Consider the following 19,438-nt stretch of genomic DNA (forward strand, 5'->3'; position numbering starts at 1 on the left):
TGTTAATTGGAGGAATGGTGTTAATTTATTAAAAAAGGAAATAGAAGGGAAAACCCAATTTCAAGAGGCTGGAAGAACAGGGAGGTGATACTAGTGTCTCTAGCAATGCCCTCACCCCCAAGTTTTTCCTCTTTGGAAGCAGAGAAGTGAGGAAGGGTGAGGAGGGGATGCAGGAATTCAGTCTGGGGATATCAGGAGAATGAAGAGTCTGGAATTAGGATGCTAAGAGAAATGAAGAGTAATAATGAAGGGTAATAATGAAGAAATCAGATGATGGAAGTTATGAAAAGCCCAGGCCAGGAGATATTTGGAAAGGGGGTTTTTGAGGGAAAAATGAGATGATGAAGCATCAACATTGGTCAAGGATAAGAGAGAAGCAGGAGGAACAACAGGTGATTTGGAGAAGCTGTGAGGCAAATTTCACTTTTTGTACAGTTATATTTTTTTCTATAAATTTTTAAATTTCCAAGAAGTTTTTCAAAAAGGAGAATTCCAGGTCAGGAAATAATAGTGGCAATATAATTATTTATTATTAATATATTAATTTTACTGAGTGCTAATGATGTGCCAGGCACTGTTCTCAGTGCTCCATCCTATTAGTTTATTGAATTCTCACAACCCTGAAATAATTAGTATAACATCTATATTTTGCAGCTGAGGAAACAAAGTCAGAGAGAGCATTTAAAGGGGTAGAGTATGGATTTGAGCCTAAGTAGTTGTTCTTCAAAGCCCACCCTCTTCACCACCACGCTACACTGAACAGCAAAGAAATCAAGGGAGAAATCCGCAGGTCAAAAGATAATTACAGGAGCTATAATTTACTGGGTGGTTATTACATGCCAGACACTTATATTACAGTCTTTAGATAAGCTATCCAACTTTATTTCATTCTCACAATAATCATAAGAAGTAGGTATTGCAATCCCTTCTTCACTGAAATTTCCTAGGATCCAAAACTCTAATATATATGTACACATATATGCACACACACCCCTATCTGTATCTATATACATCTATACAGATATAGATACATACACACACACTTCTGCATACCTTTTTGGCAAGCTTCATATTTTAAAGTTCCTGTATAAAGTAATTATAAATCCTTCCTATTAGGATAACTAGCAAAAAAAGGAAGGAATCAGCGGCTGGGAAGAGAAAAGAGGAAAAACAGAATAGAAGTCAAGATTTCAAAAGAGGCCAGGCGCGGTGGCTCACCCCTGTAATCCTAGCACTCTGGGAGGCTGAGGCGGGTGGATCGCTCGAAGTCAGGAGTTCGCGACCAGCCACAGCAAGAGCGAGACCCCGTCTCTACTAAAAATAGAAAGAAATTATCTGGACAACTAAAAAATATATATAGAAAAAATTAGCCGGGCATGGTGGCACATGCCTGTAGTCCCAGCTACTCAGGAGGCTGAGGCAGTAGGATCGCTTAAGCCCAGGAGTTTGAGGTTGCTGTGAGCTAGGCTGATGCCACGGCACTCACTCTAGCCCGGGCAACAGAGCGAGACTCTGTCTCAAAACAAAAAAAAAAAAGATTTCAAAAGAAAAACGTTAGAAGCAATAAAGGAAACGGCAGTAAATTGAACCTAGGTCTTAAAGCCAACTCCTGGGAAAGAGGAGAATGAGATCACAATTTAGAATAAAGTTATGATGGGCAAAATATAAAACTCAGTGGAGAAGGGAGTAAATTAATACCTATTTGCTATTCCTAAATAAAGGTTACCAATGTTATTTTCAATGCAAGCATACAAGCTATTCTTCATCTCTGGAACCATAGATAGGTCCTGGAAGATGTGATTAAAGTCATAAAAATCAAGATTTTTAATCTTAATGAAGATTAAGTTGGAAAGCCAGTCTTAAGCATGCATATTAGCAACAATAAGACAGAATGAATTCACATGCATCTTGTCACAAGAAGGAGGGATCCTGAAGTAACTAGTAAGCAAGTTACAAGAAACGAAAATGTATTGTACAGTGGCAATTGTACTTTCTTATTAAGATGTGTGAAGAGCCTCTGACAATCTAGTGTGTTGTTTTAATTTTTTAGTAAGCATTAAAAGATTTTGTATGAGCTTTCACAAGTCAACTGCTGACCTGAATTTCTGCAACCTATTTTTCCCCCTTATGTCTGAAGTTCCTGCAGGGAAAGCATCTTCAGGGCCTAACCCTCACACAAGGCAAGGTTCTTATTCCCATCGTATTTATATTGATTAGGAAAATCTCAGGGAGGTTAGATAACTTGCTCAAGGTCACTAAGATTCAAGCCAGGTGCACCTGATTTCGCAGCCCTTGCTCTTTCCATTCCGCTGAACTACACTGAAGCCTGAAGCAGCTAATGGGTTGGGGAAGGAAGTCCTGGGTCATCTGATGGGAGGGACAGATGAGGTGGCTGTGGAGCCCCCGCCTGAGGACAGAGTGGGAGGGAACTGGCCACGGAGTGGTGCAAGGAACTGCGGGGAGGGGAGGTCGAAGGGGCTGGCGACGGGTGAGAGCTCCCCGGAGTGGGGAGAGGTGGCGGCAAGGAGGGCCTAGGCCGGGCCAGGGAAGCTTGCAGGATTCGGCAGAGGGTCGGTGGGGTCAGGAGGACCCGGCCAGGCCACGGGCAGTGGGCCGGGGGCGGCCACACGGGCCGGACGGCTTCCCCGCAGGCCGCGCGGGAGCACAGGCGCGCGGCGACTCGGCCCGGCCCCGCGCGGCCGCGCTCCTCGCTCAGCGACCGGGCCGGCCCTCCCGTCCCCGCGGGGTCGCCCCCCCGGCGCCCGCGCCTCTCACCTGCCGGGCGGCCGCAGCGCCGCGCCTCCTCCTCCATCGCGCGGTCCGGGCCCCCGCTCCGCCCGCCGCCCCGGACGCCGCAGGGCCAGAGGCATCGTCGCCATCGCCGCCGCCTCCGCGCAGCCCGGGAGCCGCGGCGAGACGCGGGCGCAGCCACGGAGACGCGGAGGGCGCCGCCCCCTGCGCCGGACACCCCGGCCCGGCGCCCCCTCGGCCCGGCCCGGCCGCCGGCGCCGCCCCGACCCTGCCCTCGGCGCCGCGCGGAGGGCGCTTGAGCCGGAGAGTCTCCCAGGCGCGCTGTGGGGGGGCCCAGGGTCCCCGAGATAAGTTACGGCTGAGACCCAGAGCAAGGCGGGGTGGGCAGGAAAGAGGACAGGGTGGGGGCACCGATGGCACGCGGGGACCCACGGCGGCCCCCCGTGCCCTGCGCTTTCCAGCCGTCCGCCCAGCTCCTCGCTTAGGCTGCAGCTAATATTTTTTTCTCATAAATTGCCGTCGTCCAGTTTGGAACTTTGCGACGTAGAATTCATAAATCAAATCATAACAATTTAAATCAACCAACCTAAGCTCTCTTAAAGTATGAATTCACTGAGAGAATTCAATAAGGGGAATAACCACAGGAAACAAATGCAAAAAGTACAAAGAACCTACCTGGGCAAATAAAACGACCAAGCTAAGAAATCATGGATATTCAATTACTATTTGATACTAGGTTGAATGTAAAAAATCTTGAAAAGCAACAGTGCTATGTATACTGCTCGGCTAATTTTAGCAAGCAAGAACACAAAACAAAAGGCTACTACCCTCTCATTCTTCTAAAGTGCATACATGTCCAAAATAATGAACTCTGGAAATGGGTTTTACTCTGAGCAATCAAGTAACATTCCTAAGTATGTTTGCCATTATGGGTACAAAATAAAACCAGATAAAGTCTTACCCACCCCCCCCTCCCCCGCCTTCAGTATCCCAACCTGACTAACAAGGATCTTACTACTTTTTCTAACCTTCTCAGGGATGCTGTTTGGAAATAGAGAATGTTACATGAATGCCCTCTCCTTCACCCTGGTACCAGAAGTTTAAATACTTAAGTGAGAATGTTGCTACTGCTATCTCCATTTGGGCTAAGTGTAATTTTTAAAAGAGAACTACCAAAAAATACCAAAGAATTTGATTTATGCATATACTCTCTCTTTCCCAGTTCCTGTGCTTTCACTGAGAAAAAAACAAGAGGACTTGGTAATTTATGAAGTAGGTATTCAGTCTAGGAGTTGACTGTACGATCAGAGCGCTGTTTAGAAATTACTTCAAAAAATTTTTCCAATTAATTTCAACATCATACTCCACTCCCCAACCACTTCCAATAGGCAGTTCTAATATATGTTGTGAGTAATGATGACCTTGGGTCCTAGAAACAATCAACAGAAAAAGAAGGCCCATTAGCATTTAGGGAGGAGATAACATTTAGAGTGGAAATTCTGACCAAAATTATACACCTCTTCATGTAAATGAGCTACTGCATAAATAAGTACCAGCTCATTTCCAGGCATTTGGCCATACGAAGGGAGATAGCAGTTTGGGGCTGGATTGAGGCCATCAGAGTTACACCTATGGGAGAAATGACCTCAGGCTGAAAAAAACAGAAAACCTCACAAGTTGTAAAGAATTCTAGAAATCTAGAGGAGGAAATCAGGACCCATGAACGTTCCAAAACTAGTTAGTACCATTTGGTAAGGCTAAACCACCATGTCTACAAAATGCAAAGTTTTAAACATGAAAGTATGAAAATGTGTGTTGCAGTGTAATTTGTAGTACAGAGAACTGAAAACTTGATGTTCAACAATGGAGGAATACTGAAAAACAATTATGACATACTAGTAACACAGAAGTCTACAAAAACAATTATGACAACTATGTAGAAAAAGTTAATTTTTTCAATAAAGCAAAATCATTGGTCCTTCTGGCCACACTAATCACCAAAATTGGCTCACACCTTAAAGGGCTTGGCAGTGCCAAGTATTTCAAATATTTGAAAACAGCTTTCACATTACTATGATTATATATTTGCACCTTCAGACATTCACATTGAGAGAGTAGGGGAGCAAATTTTCCTCCTAAATTGTGAAACACAATTTGCAAAATCTTTGTTTTTTAAAGAACCCATTTAGAAACTAAAGATTTATTAGCTCTTACAACCTCAAAGACTGTGTACAAGTGGTTTTCTCCTCCCTTCACCTCTCACCCACTCTTTCAGATACCAACTTTCTCTTCCATGTCCAAACAGTAGTGACCTCCAAATGTTGCCTCTCCCTGCTCCCCCAGGTAAATCTCACTGCCTCCCTTCACTCAGTTCCTGCTCTGTTCTTCTCCATCCTTTTTAATGCCACATGTATTTTAAGAACTATCTTAGATAGTAGCAGCCATCCAACTCATTTCTCCCTCCCTTTCATTCCTGAGGCAATGAGTAGAAATTTTAATTAAGTAATTCACAGTATAATCTGATTGGGAGAAATATCAAGGTAATAAGCACCTTCTAAACCTGGCATCAGAATCACTGGGGAGCACGTTAAGCATTCAGATTAAGGAATCCTATTTTTAGGTCTAGAGCAGAACTTAGAAATCTTCACGAATGGTTCTCAATCCTGGCTGAAACAACCAAATCATCATGGAGCTTTTAAAAAGATGGTTATGCCTGAGTCCAACCCATAGGAATTTTCATTAAGGAACACAGTGGGCACACAGTATCTTATACCTTTTTTTAAAAGTTCCCATTTAAGAACCATTGCTAAGGCATAGTTTCATACAGCTTAATTAAGAAAAGCTTAAGTGGTCAATATCTAATGTGAAGTCTCACTTCTCAAAATATGGTCTAAGGACCAGGCATTGATATTACAAATCGGAAAGAATGATTTAGAATTTACATTTTAACAAAATCCCCTCATGATTCTCAGGCACATCAGTTTGAGAATCACTTATCTAGGTCACTACTATCCAATAAAATGGAAAAGTTCATCTGCACTATTCAATGTGGTAACCATTAGCTACATGTGGCTAATGAGCACTAGAAATGTGCCCAGTGAGACTGAGGAAATAATTTTTTAATTAAATATAAATGGTCACATGTGGCTAGTAGCTACTGTAGATGCTGTAGTAGACCTGCTGCTATGGACAGGGCAGATCGAGATCATTCATCCTGGTCAGAGGGCATGAATTTACCGATCCAAATCTATGGCTGCAAAAGGAATCCACGAGTCACTGCCTACAAAACAGTCTTCTCTTCTTAATGAAGACAAAAGCCAGGTGTTAAAAACAATCCATTTATTGGGTTTTAAACTAGTTACACAATTGAAATTATCAGTTTGGCACTACTCTATACAGGGATTATGCCTGTGTATGCCGACACTTAAATACTGTACCAGGACCGCTGCTGTGCTTAGGTCTGTATTGACTCATTCAGCAGGTAGATACTAAAAAATATACTGTAGTGTTCCTTTAAGGAAGACTGTACAGGGTGTGCTGCAAGATGACATTCACCATTTGTGAATTATTTCAACCTAGAAGTTACCTTGCACTCTATAAACTTGTCATAGGCAAACATGTGGTGTTAGCATTGAGAGGTACACACACAAAAAGTTACATAAAAATTCAGACATTCTAACGATAAATGAACTAAAAAAAACCCCACACCTCAGCTTTTGTAATATGAAAAGATAAAGAAAATAATTTAAAAACACAAAAAATGGCATTCAATGGGTACAAAAGCCCAAAATCACTATAATAAAGAGCTACATGTGAATCTTTACAAATTAATTACACAATGGTGCTGTGTAAAATGTTGCATCTGTACAAAGTCTTGCCAATGCTGTCTCTATAGTTTATACAATCTTTTACATCTATGAAACATATATTAAACAAGTCAATTAAATATCAAGCCTTATTAGTCTCTCGATTCTGCAGGCAAAAATGAAAAAAAAAAAAAAAAAGAACAAAGAAAAGAAAGAAAGAAAAAAGAAATTACAGAATTCCCACAAACACAGCAGTCTTCCATTTAGGTGAAGTATAACAGTTTTCAAAGAGGGTCAAACAATATTTGTAAAGAATACAGGTAAAAACCAACCAGTCAGGGTTTTTATCGGTGTTGCTGTTTATTTTCAAAATCACACATTTTATACACACACAACAATCAAAAATTTATTCACCAAACCCCCAATTTTTCAGCAACTGGCTCTATTCAGCACCAAAAACTCCAGCCTGTGGGAAGCGAATGGACACAGACTTCACTTCTGTGCCTTGGTCGAGCAATCCATCAGGTCATTGGTTAGGTTCAAGACTTGCCCTCTTTTCCTTCCTTCTTCACAGCTCTCCAGATCCAAGGCTCTCAAGGCTTCAGATTTATGGTCCACAGCACTACTACCATCTAAACTCAACAGCCATTGGAAGAATTCAAAATAATTTGAGATGAATGAAATGACAGGACCTGTATTACAGATGGGTATTCTCCATTCCAAGTAAACTGTTTCTTAATGAGTTCCTAGACTCTGTTTGGTCTTGGATGCCATGATCATACTGGGTAATTATTTCTAGACTGAGACTTTGTGACTTTGTCAGATGCCTCAAAGAAAAAGTGATCAAACTTCTGGAAACATTTCCGGACAAGTTAGGAAATCAAATGGCAGCTGAGAACCTGTGGAACGCAGACTAATGAGACCAAACACAGAAACCACCAAAATGATGAGACCTCAACAGAGGCAGTTTTAAAACTTGCAGAGAGCCAGCACAGATGGTACCTGAGGATCTGGAATTTTTGATGAAAAGAGCCTGAAGTGAGGACTAGTCATCTGTATCAGGGAGGAAAAAATTTCAATTAGGTAATAGCATATCCAACTCTAAGAGCCCAATAAATAAAATCTTTATTCTTCCTATTCCAGTAGAAAGGCTTCTGGGTCGTCCTCCTTTTGTAGAGAATGGGCAGTAAGTACTTAAGAATCCAGATGAAATGTTCTCACAACTGGGTAGAACCCAGAGTCCTCAGGGCAACTCCAAATGTCCAGGTCCCACCCAGGAGGCAACTACGAGTAAGATCTCTTCTTTTACTTAACTATTCTCAGGCCACTGAGACTACTAACTACAAAAGTCCAAAAGCAGTCACAGCAATTCTCTGCTTAATACCTGAAGTAAGGAGGCACAGAAAAATTCTCTGGGAACTTGATCTCCACTGGCTATAGCAAAAGTTATGTTTAAAAACAAATGAACAAAAAACTCCCCAACTTTATCTAAACAGTGACATCTAAGAATGTCAGCAAAAAGAATAAATTTATAAATACCCACTTCTCAGTCACCGAAACAATGACATCTGCCTGAGAATGTCAGTCCATTAAATTCAGAACTTTGCTGACTTACCCTTCTATGCATAATAGCATGGTGACACAAGGAGATCAGTGAGAACGAGCAGTTGGTCATCAGTGAATTGCTGTTTGTGTTCTTGCCAGTTGTCATGGTGTGTCCTTCGGAAATTGGATAAGGTCTTTTTTACAGTCATCTGTAGGGTAGGCAACCCACATAAATTTTAACCTCTCTGAACAACCAGGGCTATGTGTAGGATACCTTTAGCTAAGTAACAATCCCTCTAGATGTCAGATCTCACACATTACCAAGTGCTACAAAACCAACAAGCCAATCTTACTTCCCCAAACCACCCAATTTCTGAATAACTAACTTCATTTTAGGACAAACCACTGGAACTTACATCACATTATTAAACCAGTTTCAATATACACTTATGAATATATCTATTTATAAAGATCAGAAGGACAAGGTCACTAGTCTTTTGATTTAACTTAAAACATAGGTGTCCATTACTAAATAATACCATCACATTTTCCTGTTTAGTATTAGCTCCCAGTGAGATATTTTCCAAATATAAAATGCTAGAAAAATAGAAGCATAAAATTTATCCTGACAATACTTTACTTTCATTGGACTGGTGGGGTAGAAGCTATAGTAATTTCCTTGGTACAGAAAGATCTAAAATATGTGTGGGAGCAAGGTCTCTGTTAAGTATTTTTGTTTGTTTGTTTGTTTTTTGAGACAGGGTCTCACTCTATTGCCCAGGCTAGAGTGCGGTGGCCTCATCACAGCTCACTGTAACCTCAAACTGCTGAGCTCAAGCGATACTCCTACCTCAGCCTTCAGAGTAGCTGGGACTATACGTGCATACCACCACGCCCAGCTAATTTTTTTATATTTTGTAGAGACAGGGTCAATTATCAGTCAGAAGTTGTAGCTTTATGAAAGCAGAAGTTCACAGTGTATAGAAAATTATTAGTATAAATGATTTTTTATAAAACATCACTGATATTATATGTACAAAGAAAACGAAGAAGGAAGAGTTGTACCTCAATAGGCTGAGGATCATTCAGATGTGCACTGAGATTCATAAGGAGCTGGGGCATCCAGGTGGGAACATCGTAAGGACTAGAAAGAACACATGCACCAAGTCCTAGCACCCCAGCATGGCGTTTGACCAACTCTGTGAAAAGGAAAAAAAGAAAAAAAACCCCAGCAATGTATGTGCAAACATTTATAGATCTCTAATGTACTTGTTATAATGAGATAAAATGACTTTTAAACTATGCTAATTATTTTCAATGTGTGAATTTCTACATTTAAAATGAATCTACATGTATACACATCCAAAATCATGATTTTGAAACTGAACTAAAAATAACCCTGTGTTTAAGAATTTGTCAAGACATCCTATAGTTGTCCTTCAATGACAGCATAATTGTATTTAGGCCAGAAATGTGTCATATATTTGTTAAAAGTAACACAGTAATAGCTTTTCTGATCAATTCTTTCATATGCAAAAGTATAATCCTTGATGCTGAAACAATCTCCAATCAAAGTTAGCATTTTTCTGGATGTGACTAAAGACTATGGTACTTTATTGTTAAAAAATATACTTCTCAAGCAAAGATACTAGAATGTACATTGGTATTTTACTGGAATTTGCTATTAGGTAACTATATGACATAATTAAGACCCTAATATAATCAGCCTTTAAGACCTTTATATTCGAAGCACTTCCTGCAAATTCAATAAATTTCCTACTTACTATTAATCTTTCCATCCATGTATTCTTTGTTCCTTTCTTTTTTTAAAGACAGGGTCTCATTCTGTCTGTCGCCCAAGCTGGAGTACAGTGGCACAATAGTAGCTCACTGTAGCCCAGAACTCCTGAGCTTAAGTGATCCTCCTGCCTCAGCCTCCTCAATAGCTAGGACTACAGGAGCATACCAGCACACCCAGCTAATTTTATATAGAGACAGAGTCTTGCTATGTTGCCCAAGATACCCTCAAACTCCTGGTCCCAAGCAATCCTCCTGCCTCGGCCTCCCAAAGCACTGGCATTACCAGCATCAGCCATAGCACTCAGCCTGTGTATTTTCATTTATTCCTGTGATTGTAGCTAGCAGTGGCAAGAGCAGATGCTTCTCTGTAATCACATTTAAATTTCTCTTTAAACACAACATAGTAATAAGATCTTATTCTTGTGTTTATCCTGTCTCTTTATGTTCAATTAGACTGGAAGTTCTTGCAGTGACTCTTCACGCTCTCACCAAATGTCTAGTAAAGTACTGAATATTCCCCTCTCCAACAAAAGCAAGGCTTGCTTTGTCTCCTGTTTTTTTCTTAGTACTGCTACATGTAAGTTCTAAATTCTAAACATATTTTAGACCAACTAAAACAACTAATTCTGGATCTCTCTCTTTATAACGCTATTCTGGGTATAGTTGTACGCAGCACTTCTATAGGTTCCTTTGTACCTAACTTAATTTTAGCTTTCTCATGCTAAGTCCTGCTTTCTATATGCAAATCTCCTTAAAAGTAGGGAAAATTATTCCCAGTAACCCAGCACATACCTGTGCACATACAAGCGTTCAATATATATTTGCTGAGTAAGCCTAGTTAATTCCCAAAAGGATATGGGTGTTTTATACTAGCAATGTTACCTGCAGAAGGAATAGTATCTCCTACGGAACCAGGGTCTCGCTTTCTTTTCTTAGGTAGTTTTGTTTTGCAAAGTTGCTCAAAATGAATCTGCATAGGGCTGTCCATGGTAAGGAAGTTACACTGTAATAGACCACTTAAGGTGGTAGCAGCCATTTCCCGAACCTGTGGAGAAAATAATTCCTATTAAAACCGAGATCCTAAATTTGACGGAATAGTGGAGGATGGGGGGAGGGGTGTGAACTGGAGTGAGGACCATCCCTGAAGTTGTATGCAAAGCTTGTATGTGCTCTTCCAGCAGTTTTTCTTTCCCCCTTTTTCTTTGCCTTCCTCTATTCTCCTTGGTATTTGGCAGTTTCTTAATTGGGATTTCAGCAGATTCTCAAAGTGTTGGCAGCCTCAAAATGGATAAAAGCCACAACATTGGGGTCACAGAGGCAACTGTTAAATTAAATTTCTCCATAAATTATCTCCCCCACTGATAGCTCTCATCAGAGCTGTAACTGTAAAAGCAGTGCTGGAGCCTGACATTAAAATGACGTTTTCCTAGACTCTACATCTCTTTAGGCCACTGTTTAAGTTGTCATTGTCAGTAACAAAGACATAGGACAACCCAATTTCTGCAGATGACGTACATCACAGAGACTTATATCCAGTTTACTTCTTATGAATTTCATGGGCTGTTGTGAGACTACAAACACAGTTTATACAAATACTAAATGCAGAGTGTATACAGTCAATTTCAAATTGAAATGGTAACTCAATTTGGGGAAGGCAAAAAAAAAGCAGTAAAAAGGTACCATCATCTCATATATAAATCACAAAAGTTTCTGCTTAGTAGTCATAAAAATATACAATAATAATTTAAAAAGCAAATTTTTTGCTCTGTATTCCTTCAAAAGTTTTTTTCATAAGTGTTTCATTATTAGAGTTTTGATACATTTCCTTTGCCACTTCCATTACACTATTATATGAAATACACTGTAAGATGTTTTACTAAATACTTGGTTGCATCATTTCCCATAAAGCTTATACACAATGATTTATTTTTAAACTCAAATATTGATTAGAATGGTTTCAACCTCTCACTACTATACTGTAAAATATATATTTTTTAAGAGACAGAGTCTTGCTGTCACCCAACTTGGAGTGCAGTGGCATGACCATAGCTTGCTACAACCTTGAGCCATCCTCCCAGCTAAATTTTTTATTTAAAAAAATTTTTTGTAGAGATTGGGTCTGGCTGTGTTGCCCAGGCTGGTCTTGAACTCCTGGCCTCCATGGATCCTCCTGCCTCAGCCTCCTGAAGTGCTGCGATTACAGGCATTAGCCACTGTGCCCAGCATCTAAAATATTCTTCATTCATGTAATTTTTTTCCTATTATTTCAGTATATTCTTTTAGGATGTTTTATAAGAGTTGGGATTAGTAAATTTGAAGGTATAAACAGTTTTACTGTTAATTTTATGCCTATTAGTTGCTTTTCAAGAAGTTAAGGCTGGCTGGGCATGGTGACTCATGTCTGTAATCCTAGCACTCTGGGAGGCTGAGGTGGGAGGATCCCTTGAGGTCAGGAGTTAGAGACCAGCCTGAGCAAGAGCGAGACCCTGTCTCTACTAAAAATAGAAAAAAATTATCCGGGCATGGTGGCACACATTTGTAGTCCCAGCTACTCGGGAGGCTGAGGCAAGAAGATTGGTTGAGCGCAGGAGTCTGAGGTTGCTGTGAGCTGGGCTGACACCACGGCACTCTAGCCCAGGCAACAGAGCAAGACTCTGTCTCAAAAAAAAAAAAAAAAAGGAGAGAGAGAGAGAGAGAGAGAGAGAGAGAGAGAGAGAGAGAGAGAGAAAGAAGAAAGAAAGAAAGAAAGAAAGAAAGGAAGGAAAGGAAAGGAAGGAAAGGAAAGGAAAGGAAAGGAAAGGAAAGGAAAGGAAAGGAAAGGAAAGGAAAGGAAAGAAAGGAGAAAAGAAAGAAAGAAAGAAAGAAAGAAAGAAAGAAAGAAAGAAAGAAAGAAAGAAAGAAAGAAAGAAAGAAAGAAAGAAAGAAAGAAAGAAAAGAAAGAAAGAAAGAAAGAAAGAAAGAAAGAAGAAAGGAGAAAGAAAGAAAGAAAGAGAAGGAAGGAAGGAAGGAAGGAAGGAAGGAAGGAAGGAAAGAAAAAAAGAAAGAAAGAAAGAAAGAAAGAAAGAAAGAAAGAAAGAGAAAAGAAAGAAGAAAGAAAGAAAGAAAGAAAGAAAGAAGAAAGAAAAGAAAGAAAGGAAAGAAAGAAAGAAAGAAAGAAAGAAAGAAAGAAAGAAAGAAAGAAAGAAAGAAAGAAAGAAAGAAAGAAAGAAAGAAAAGAAAGAAAGAAAGAAAGAAAGAAAGAAAGAAAGAAAGAAAGAAAGAAAGAAAGAAAGAAGAGAAAGAAAGAAAGAAAGAAAGAAAGAAAAGAAAGAAAGAAAGAAAAGAAAGAAAGAAAGAAAGAAAGAAAGAAAGAAAGAAGAAAGAAAAGAAAGAAAGAAAGAAAGAAAGAAAGAAAGAAAGAGCTAATGCTAACCTACTGTGCCACAAAAATGTGGACTACTAGTTAGTTATACCTTACCAACACTGGTCATCATCACTACACATTTTTGTTTTTTGAGTAGGAGGAAACACTAAAGAGTAGGTTAATATGCCTCATTGTTTTGAGTGTGCATTTCTCTAGTTATTGAGAGGTATGACTTTTCATTATTTATATCTTGCACTGTGTCTTTATCTATATATGTTATTACACTACCACCACCCCTCCACAAAGTCTTAATGATTTTCTTATGCTGTACTGTTTTTCTCTAGTCTGAAGTTTGATTTAAATTGATGATTTCTAATATTCTTGTAGTCAGATTTGTACATGTTTTTTTTTGTTTTGTTTCTATGTGTAGATTTTTACTGCCTTCAAACTACTTTCATGCACACTCCTATTAGTTCCTTAAAAGTCAGTGAGATTATGGGGTAATTATATTTTATTTTTTTAGAGATAAGGTCTCGTTCTCTTGTCAAGGCTGAAGTGCAGTGGCCTAATCATGGCTCACTGTGACCTGAACCTCTTGGGCTCAAGTAATCCTCTAGTGGTGTAATTAAAATCACCATTCCCCAATTTCATAGTTAAAAAAACTTGGATTCACAAATGATATTTGCCCAATTGCAAAGAGAAGACAGAATAAAAACATGCCCAGTGCTTTTTTCCATTTGTATCACAGGAAATCACAATTAAGGTATCAAAACTATTCACATAAGGCTATGTTAGAATTAAGCAGTTACTTTTAATAATTTATATTTTAATAAAATACACATCCTAACAGTGTACAAATACTTTTTAAAAGGGGAGCGAACCATGATGATTTCTTTAGATTGAGTTTCCATTTTCTATAATTTAAATTTTACCTCTAGTTGTTCATCCTCCAAAAAGACTTATAACCAGCCATCTGATATCTTTAACTTGCATCTTCATTGTTTAGGAAAATAAAGAGGTTATAAAATACCATGGTCTGGAGGTAGGTCAGTACTGTATATCTGGCATGCCAAGAACTGCTTCTTGCTGTCTGTGAATGAAAAGTACAACAAGAAAAACAGTACTGACAAGAACATGAGATGACAGATAATGACATTACACACAAATAATGTAATATTCTAACTTAACTCTATTTTCACATGTATAGTTTGGGCAAGTTCACCTTATACTTCATTCTAAATAAAAGGTTTGAACAAGCTATGTCAGGTAAAGTTAGTTATTCAGAATATGTAATGGCTCAGAGTAAAGGGAAAGGAACACAAAGGTAAAAGTCTATTTTACAAGACAGAGCTAGTCATGATTAATGACTCTTAACTCCTCCAAGGATTGCACATTATTTTAGTTTACTTTTGGTAGCAGCCAACAGGGGTCTTTTAAAATACATATATTAATAGAGATGGGGTCTCACTACGTTGCCCAGGCTGGTCTTGAACTCCTGGCCTCAAGCGATCCTCACTTAGCCTCCCAAAGCACTGGGATTATAGCAATGAGCCATTGCTCCTAGCCAGGGTCTTGAAAGCAAATAGTTAAGAATTACTAAATTCTTAACTAAATTACTAAATTCCAATACAAAAAAAAAAACCCAACATTTAAAATCTGAAAGCTGTGGGAACACATCCATTTTCATATAACACATGAATGGCCTGGATAAAGCTGACCACGTTACAGTATACTAACAATGCAGCCAGAATATATATAATCACTATAGTTCTCTCTAGCATAGACCAGGCAATACAAGCAAATAAAATAATGGGGAAATAGTAAAAGGGAATCACCATCTCCGTACATTGTATCCAAAGCACTTCCATAATTAGCTCTTTGGACATATAAATGATTTTTGGCTTGGGTGACTTTCCCAAGGTCACAGAGGTTGGTGGCAGAGCCAAGTACAGAATCTAGGTTTGTTCCTTTGGTTAATATTTATGTCTTATACTAAAAGAAAATCCAAAATGAAAAAAAAACTTAAGTGCTGTGTACACTGCAGTTGACTTTGTAAAATTCTTACAATGATAAACCAAAATCCTAACCAAAAGATGTAAATATTATAGTTATGCACTCTTACTTGTTTTAGCACCTGAAGTACCAAAGGCACTTGATGAGGGTAAAGCAACCCCTGAGACATTAGTGATAAACATAATTTTGCATCTCTTTTCAGTTCATCATAGCTGTTGTCATTTTCCACTGGGGCAATCTAAAAAACAAAAACATAAAAACAGACACAAATTAAAAAATAACCACCAATAAGTACAAAGACATCTTACATGAAAGATATCACATTTGTACTTTTAACAACTTACTGTGGAAAATTTCAGACATATACAAAATTAGAGAATAGTGTAATAAACCCCCATGTGCCTCTTCAATCATTTCTTCAATAATACAAACTCAAGGCTAATCTTTTATTTCCTTTTTCACTCCCTTCCCACAACTAAATTATCTGAAGAAATCTCAGACATATTTTCTTTATAAATATTTTATTATGCTATCTCTAAAAGGTCTCTTTAAAAAAACCATAATGACATCGTCACACATAAAACTTCATTACAAATCCAATATAAAATACTCAGCAGTGCTCAAATTTCCCCAATTACTATATTCATGTGTTGTTATAACTGATTTTTTGAAATCAGGTTCAACATAATGACCCCACATTGCATTCAGTTGCTATGTTTCATAAATCTCTTTTAATCTATAAATTCCCCCCACCCTCTTTTAAAATTCCTTGCCATAAATTTTTTAATTGGGAGGGAAGGGGGAAGCTGGATCCATTGTTTTGTAGTTTTCCCCATGTGGCCTTCCCCGATTGCAGTCCTTGGCCCCCGTAAGTCCTGTAAATCAGCTGTTAGATCTACAGGTTTGATTTTTATTGAAGTTTGAATGTTTGGGCACAGCATAAAAGGTGTTGTGTATTTCCTTCATTGATACTTAGTATTCTCTTTCTGTGATAATCCATTGTAAAAACAGAGCTTTGCAAAATGGTCATTCCTTTGTCATTAAGGTAGTGCACATATATAGAAACACTTCTCTTCATTCACAATGATCTCCCTCCTGTCCTCCAAAAATGAAGTCATTTTTTTCCTAAATATCATTATGAACCAATGAATTTCAACAAATCCGATGGCTTTAATCCACTGTAGTTACTCTTCATACTGGTGCTGATTTTTCTTCTTTGACTACTCAATTGGCTCCTGAGTCCTTTAATGCTGCTGTAGCATCCTTGGTTTCCAGTATGACAAGATGATCTAGGTTTATCCTGTGCGTTTCTTGCTCCATAACTGAAATCAGCCATTTCTCCAATGAGCTTTCTCAAGGTTCTTTTAGTGTGAAATGATATTTAGGAACCATAATCTGGGCACGAGGAATATTCATTGTTGCTGAGTTGGTTAGTGTTTCTGGGCTCAGTGGACAGAACTAGGAAATAAGCACATTTTCTAAAAGAAATAGATCAGGGGTGGGGAACTTTTTCATGGGGGAATGCAGCATTAATTTAGCTGTAATTAAATAAGGCTGCATTCAGGAAACTTGAACTAGATAAATGTAAAGATGTATATTTTTTCTAAAAATCTAACCACTATGTCCTTAACAATTAATAATTTCAAAAAATAAAAAGTATTTGTTAATTTTACACTTGACTAACCTTTTAATGACTTTGTTGTGTCTGCTTTTTGTTGGAAAGTGTTTGAATATTTGGTTGCAGCATTGAGGTGATCCTCTAGATGGGTATCAGTCATTTGTGACCTTAAGGGTATCTTGATTTGGGTTAGGTAGGAGAATGTAGATTCACAGTAGTAAGTGGTTGAAAAGCAAGAAAGCATTTTTTGGGCATGTTGCCAAAGACATGGGTATTCTACTGCATTTTTCCATATTTCAATTGGATCTTTTTGACAAAAATGACTTTAAAATATCTACTGAGAGCTCACTCAAATCCATCTGTAGTTCTTTAGGTGCCTTGGTGATAATCAACTAGGTGAGGCTAAACTGTTAATTTGAGTGTGATGTCATGATTCTCTAAGTCAGTGAACCTTTCATTGTATTCTCCAATTAATAGGTCTATAACAGCTGAATATTCTTCAAATTATTCACATATATCATCCTGCTCATTAATGACCTTTGCTAACTGGGGAAAATGTTCCTCTGAAATTTCCTTTTGAAGAAGTGTTTTGAAAAAAGATAGCTTTTTTTGAAATGCTTGGATTGTTTGCCACATATCATACATAGATTTAGCTTTACCTTGCAAAGAAATATTCAAGTTGTTTTGACTTGACATAGTATCACAGTGAAATGCTGCATTTCTATCTTCTTTCAATAATTCACATTGCTGATTCTGTTCTACATAAAATTTAACTATCTGTTCTAGCAGAGATAAAATTTTGGGTAACAGCTGTCCCTGCAATAGCCAACCCGGCAGCACTGAATGATGTGGCAAATCCATACTAAATACCTCATGTTCAAGTTTAGCATGTTACCAAACTGACAATACCGTATTGCATTTGCAGGAATATAGTTAACAATACTTACAACTTGTTGTAAAGTGGCACTTAAAATAGTAGTTTTGGCACCAAGATTTTGCTGATGCAAGATACAATGCAAAGAAATGGGAGCATCTGGATCTGTTAATACTTTTTTAATCCATGCAATAAATCCTTCATGTTTTCCTGTCACAGAAGGCACACCGTCTGTACATAAACTCATTAAATTTATCAAATTCAGTACAATTTCGCAACATTTATCGTGAAAGTTGTCGAAGGTATCTATTCCTTGTGTTCTACTCACAAGAGTGCTCAAAACAAGTAACACTTCATGGCAAAGAAAATCTTGTTATGACCTGAATGAAGTATAAAACCTGTGCCATATCAGCTGATTCATCCAAAGCAATTGAATAATATATATTTTCCTTTTGAAGTATTGCCTGAAGTTGTTCTGTTAAGTTGTAGGCTAATGCATGCTGCCGATCAGTTATGGTTCTTGAAAGAGGCAGTTGTTTGTACTTTGAAACATTATTGGGGTCCAAGCATCCTACAATTTTGACAATGCATTCTTTCACAATTTCTACATCACTGAATGGCTTCCCTTTTTTCCTGAGTATATAAGCTACTTAATAAGCTGCTTCAGTGGCATTATTTCCAAGTCTTACTGCTGCTTAAGAGAATTGTCTTTGCTTTTCCTTTTCATCTTTTAAATTTCTGCAATACAACCTTTTGCACCTCTCCTAATTTAAAATATCTGTGGTCCTTATGAGTATTATAATGGTGGTAAGCACTGAATTTCTTTAATGTTGCTACTGCAGTATCACAAAGCAAGCATGTCATCTTATCTTTAGCAGAAACAAGATAATATTGTAATTCCCAATCCTCATTAAAAAATCTGTTTTCTTTCTTCAGTGTTTTTTTGGTCTTCTGTGACATAATGGGTGTTCAGCAGACAAAATTAAAAAATACTGTTGAGCTGTGCAACTGTTCATACATTCCACTTCAAACAGAAACCCAGTCCACCACTGTCAAAATCTAATAACAGATAGGGATACTGGATCCCATAAACTCTCGCCAACCAGCCTTGTGCAGTAGTGGCACCAGTCAGACAGGGGAAGTTAGAACTGAATCATGGGCATAGCAGCTGTCAATTTAGCCCTTATGGCTTACTAACATTCTAATTGTGCCGGTCAATTGGGGAGTATTATTTCACTGAAACTTATTTTATTCTTTGGCATTTTAAATATGTTCATTTTAAAAATAAAAATATAAGAGATGAACAAAAACGTATTATTAGTAATAAAAATAAAAGGATTTGTTCTGTAACATTTGGTTCAGTCAAAAAGCTGCACTTAAGGCTGCACATGTGGCCTTAAGGTAGCAGATTCTCACCGCTGAAATAGATAATACTCATAAATATCAAATTTATAATTACTGGAATTTTATCTAACTGCTCAGATTGTTACATCTTTTAGCTCTCATGTGGAAACTCTTGGCTCCTATTGACAATTACTATTTATTTGCTCTTTATACATCCCACAAAGCATGTATGACTTTTAAAAAGTCACTGCTTTATGTATTTATCCCACCAACCAGATAAAGAGTGAGGTTCATTTATTTCATTTTGCTTTTGCATTTTTTCTTAAGGAATTTTTGGGGGATTT

General features: G+C 38.2%; 1 protein-coding gene across 1 annotated transcript in view; it reads right to left on the reverse strand.

The window, feature by feature from the left end:
- Positions 1-6,075: 6,075 nt before the first annotated feature.
- Positions 6,076-19,438, reverse strand: part of PSME4 (proteasome activator subunit 4) — a 100,054-nt gene continuing 86,691 nt past the window's right edge. Inside the window, 8 exon segments of the mRNA XM_045549600.1 lie at positions 6,076-7,610; positions 8,173-8,311; positions 9,168-9,301; positions 10,785-10,947; positions 14,178-14,198; positions 14,200-14,232; positions 14,234-14,335; positions 15,368-15,496. Of these exon segments, the coding sequence (XP_045405556.1) occupies positions 8,177-8,311; positions 9,168-9,301; positions 10,785-10,947; positions 14,178-14,198; positions 14,200-14,232; positions 14,234-14,335; positions 15,368-15,496 (717 nt within the window). The 3' untranslated portion in view covers positions 6,076-7,610; positions 8,173-8,176.

This window comes from Lemur catta, chromosome 4, assembly GCF_020740605.2.
Source record: "Lemur catta isolate mLemCat1 chromosome 4, mLemCat1.pri, whole genome shotgun sequence".
Taxonomy (NCBI): domain Eukaryota; kingdom Metazoa; phylum Chordata; class Mammalia; order Primates; family Lemuridae; genus Lemur; species Lemur catta.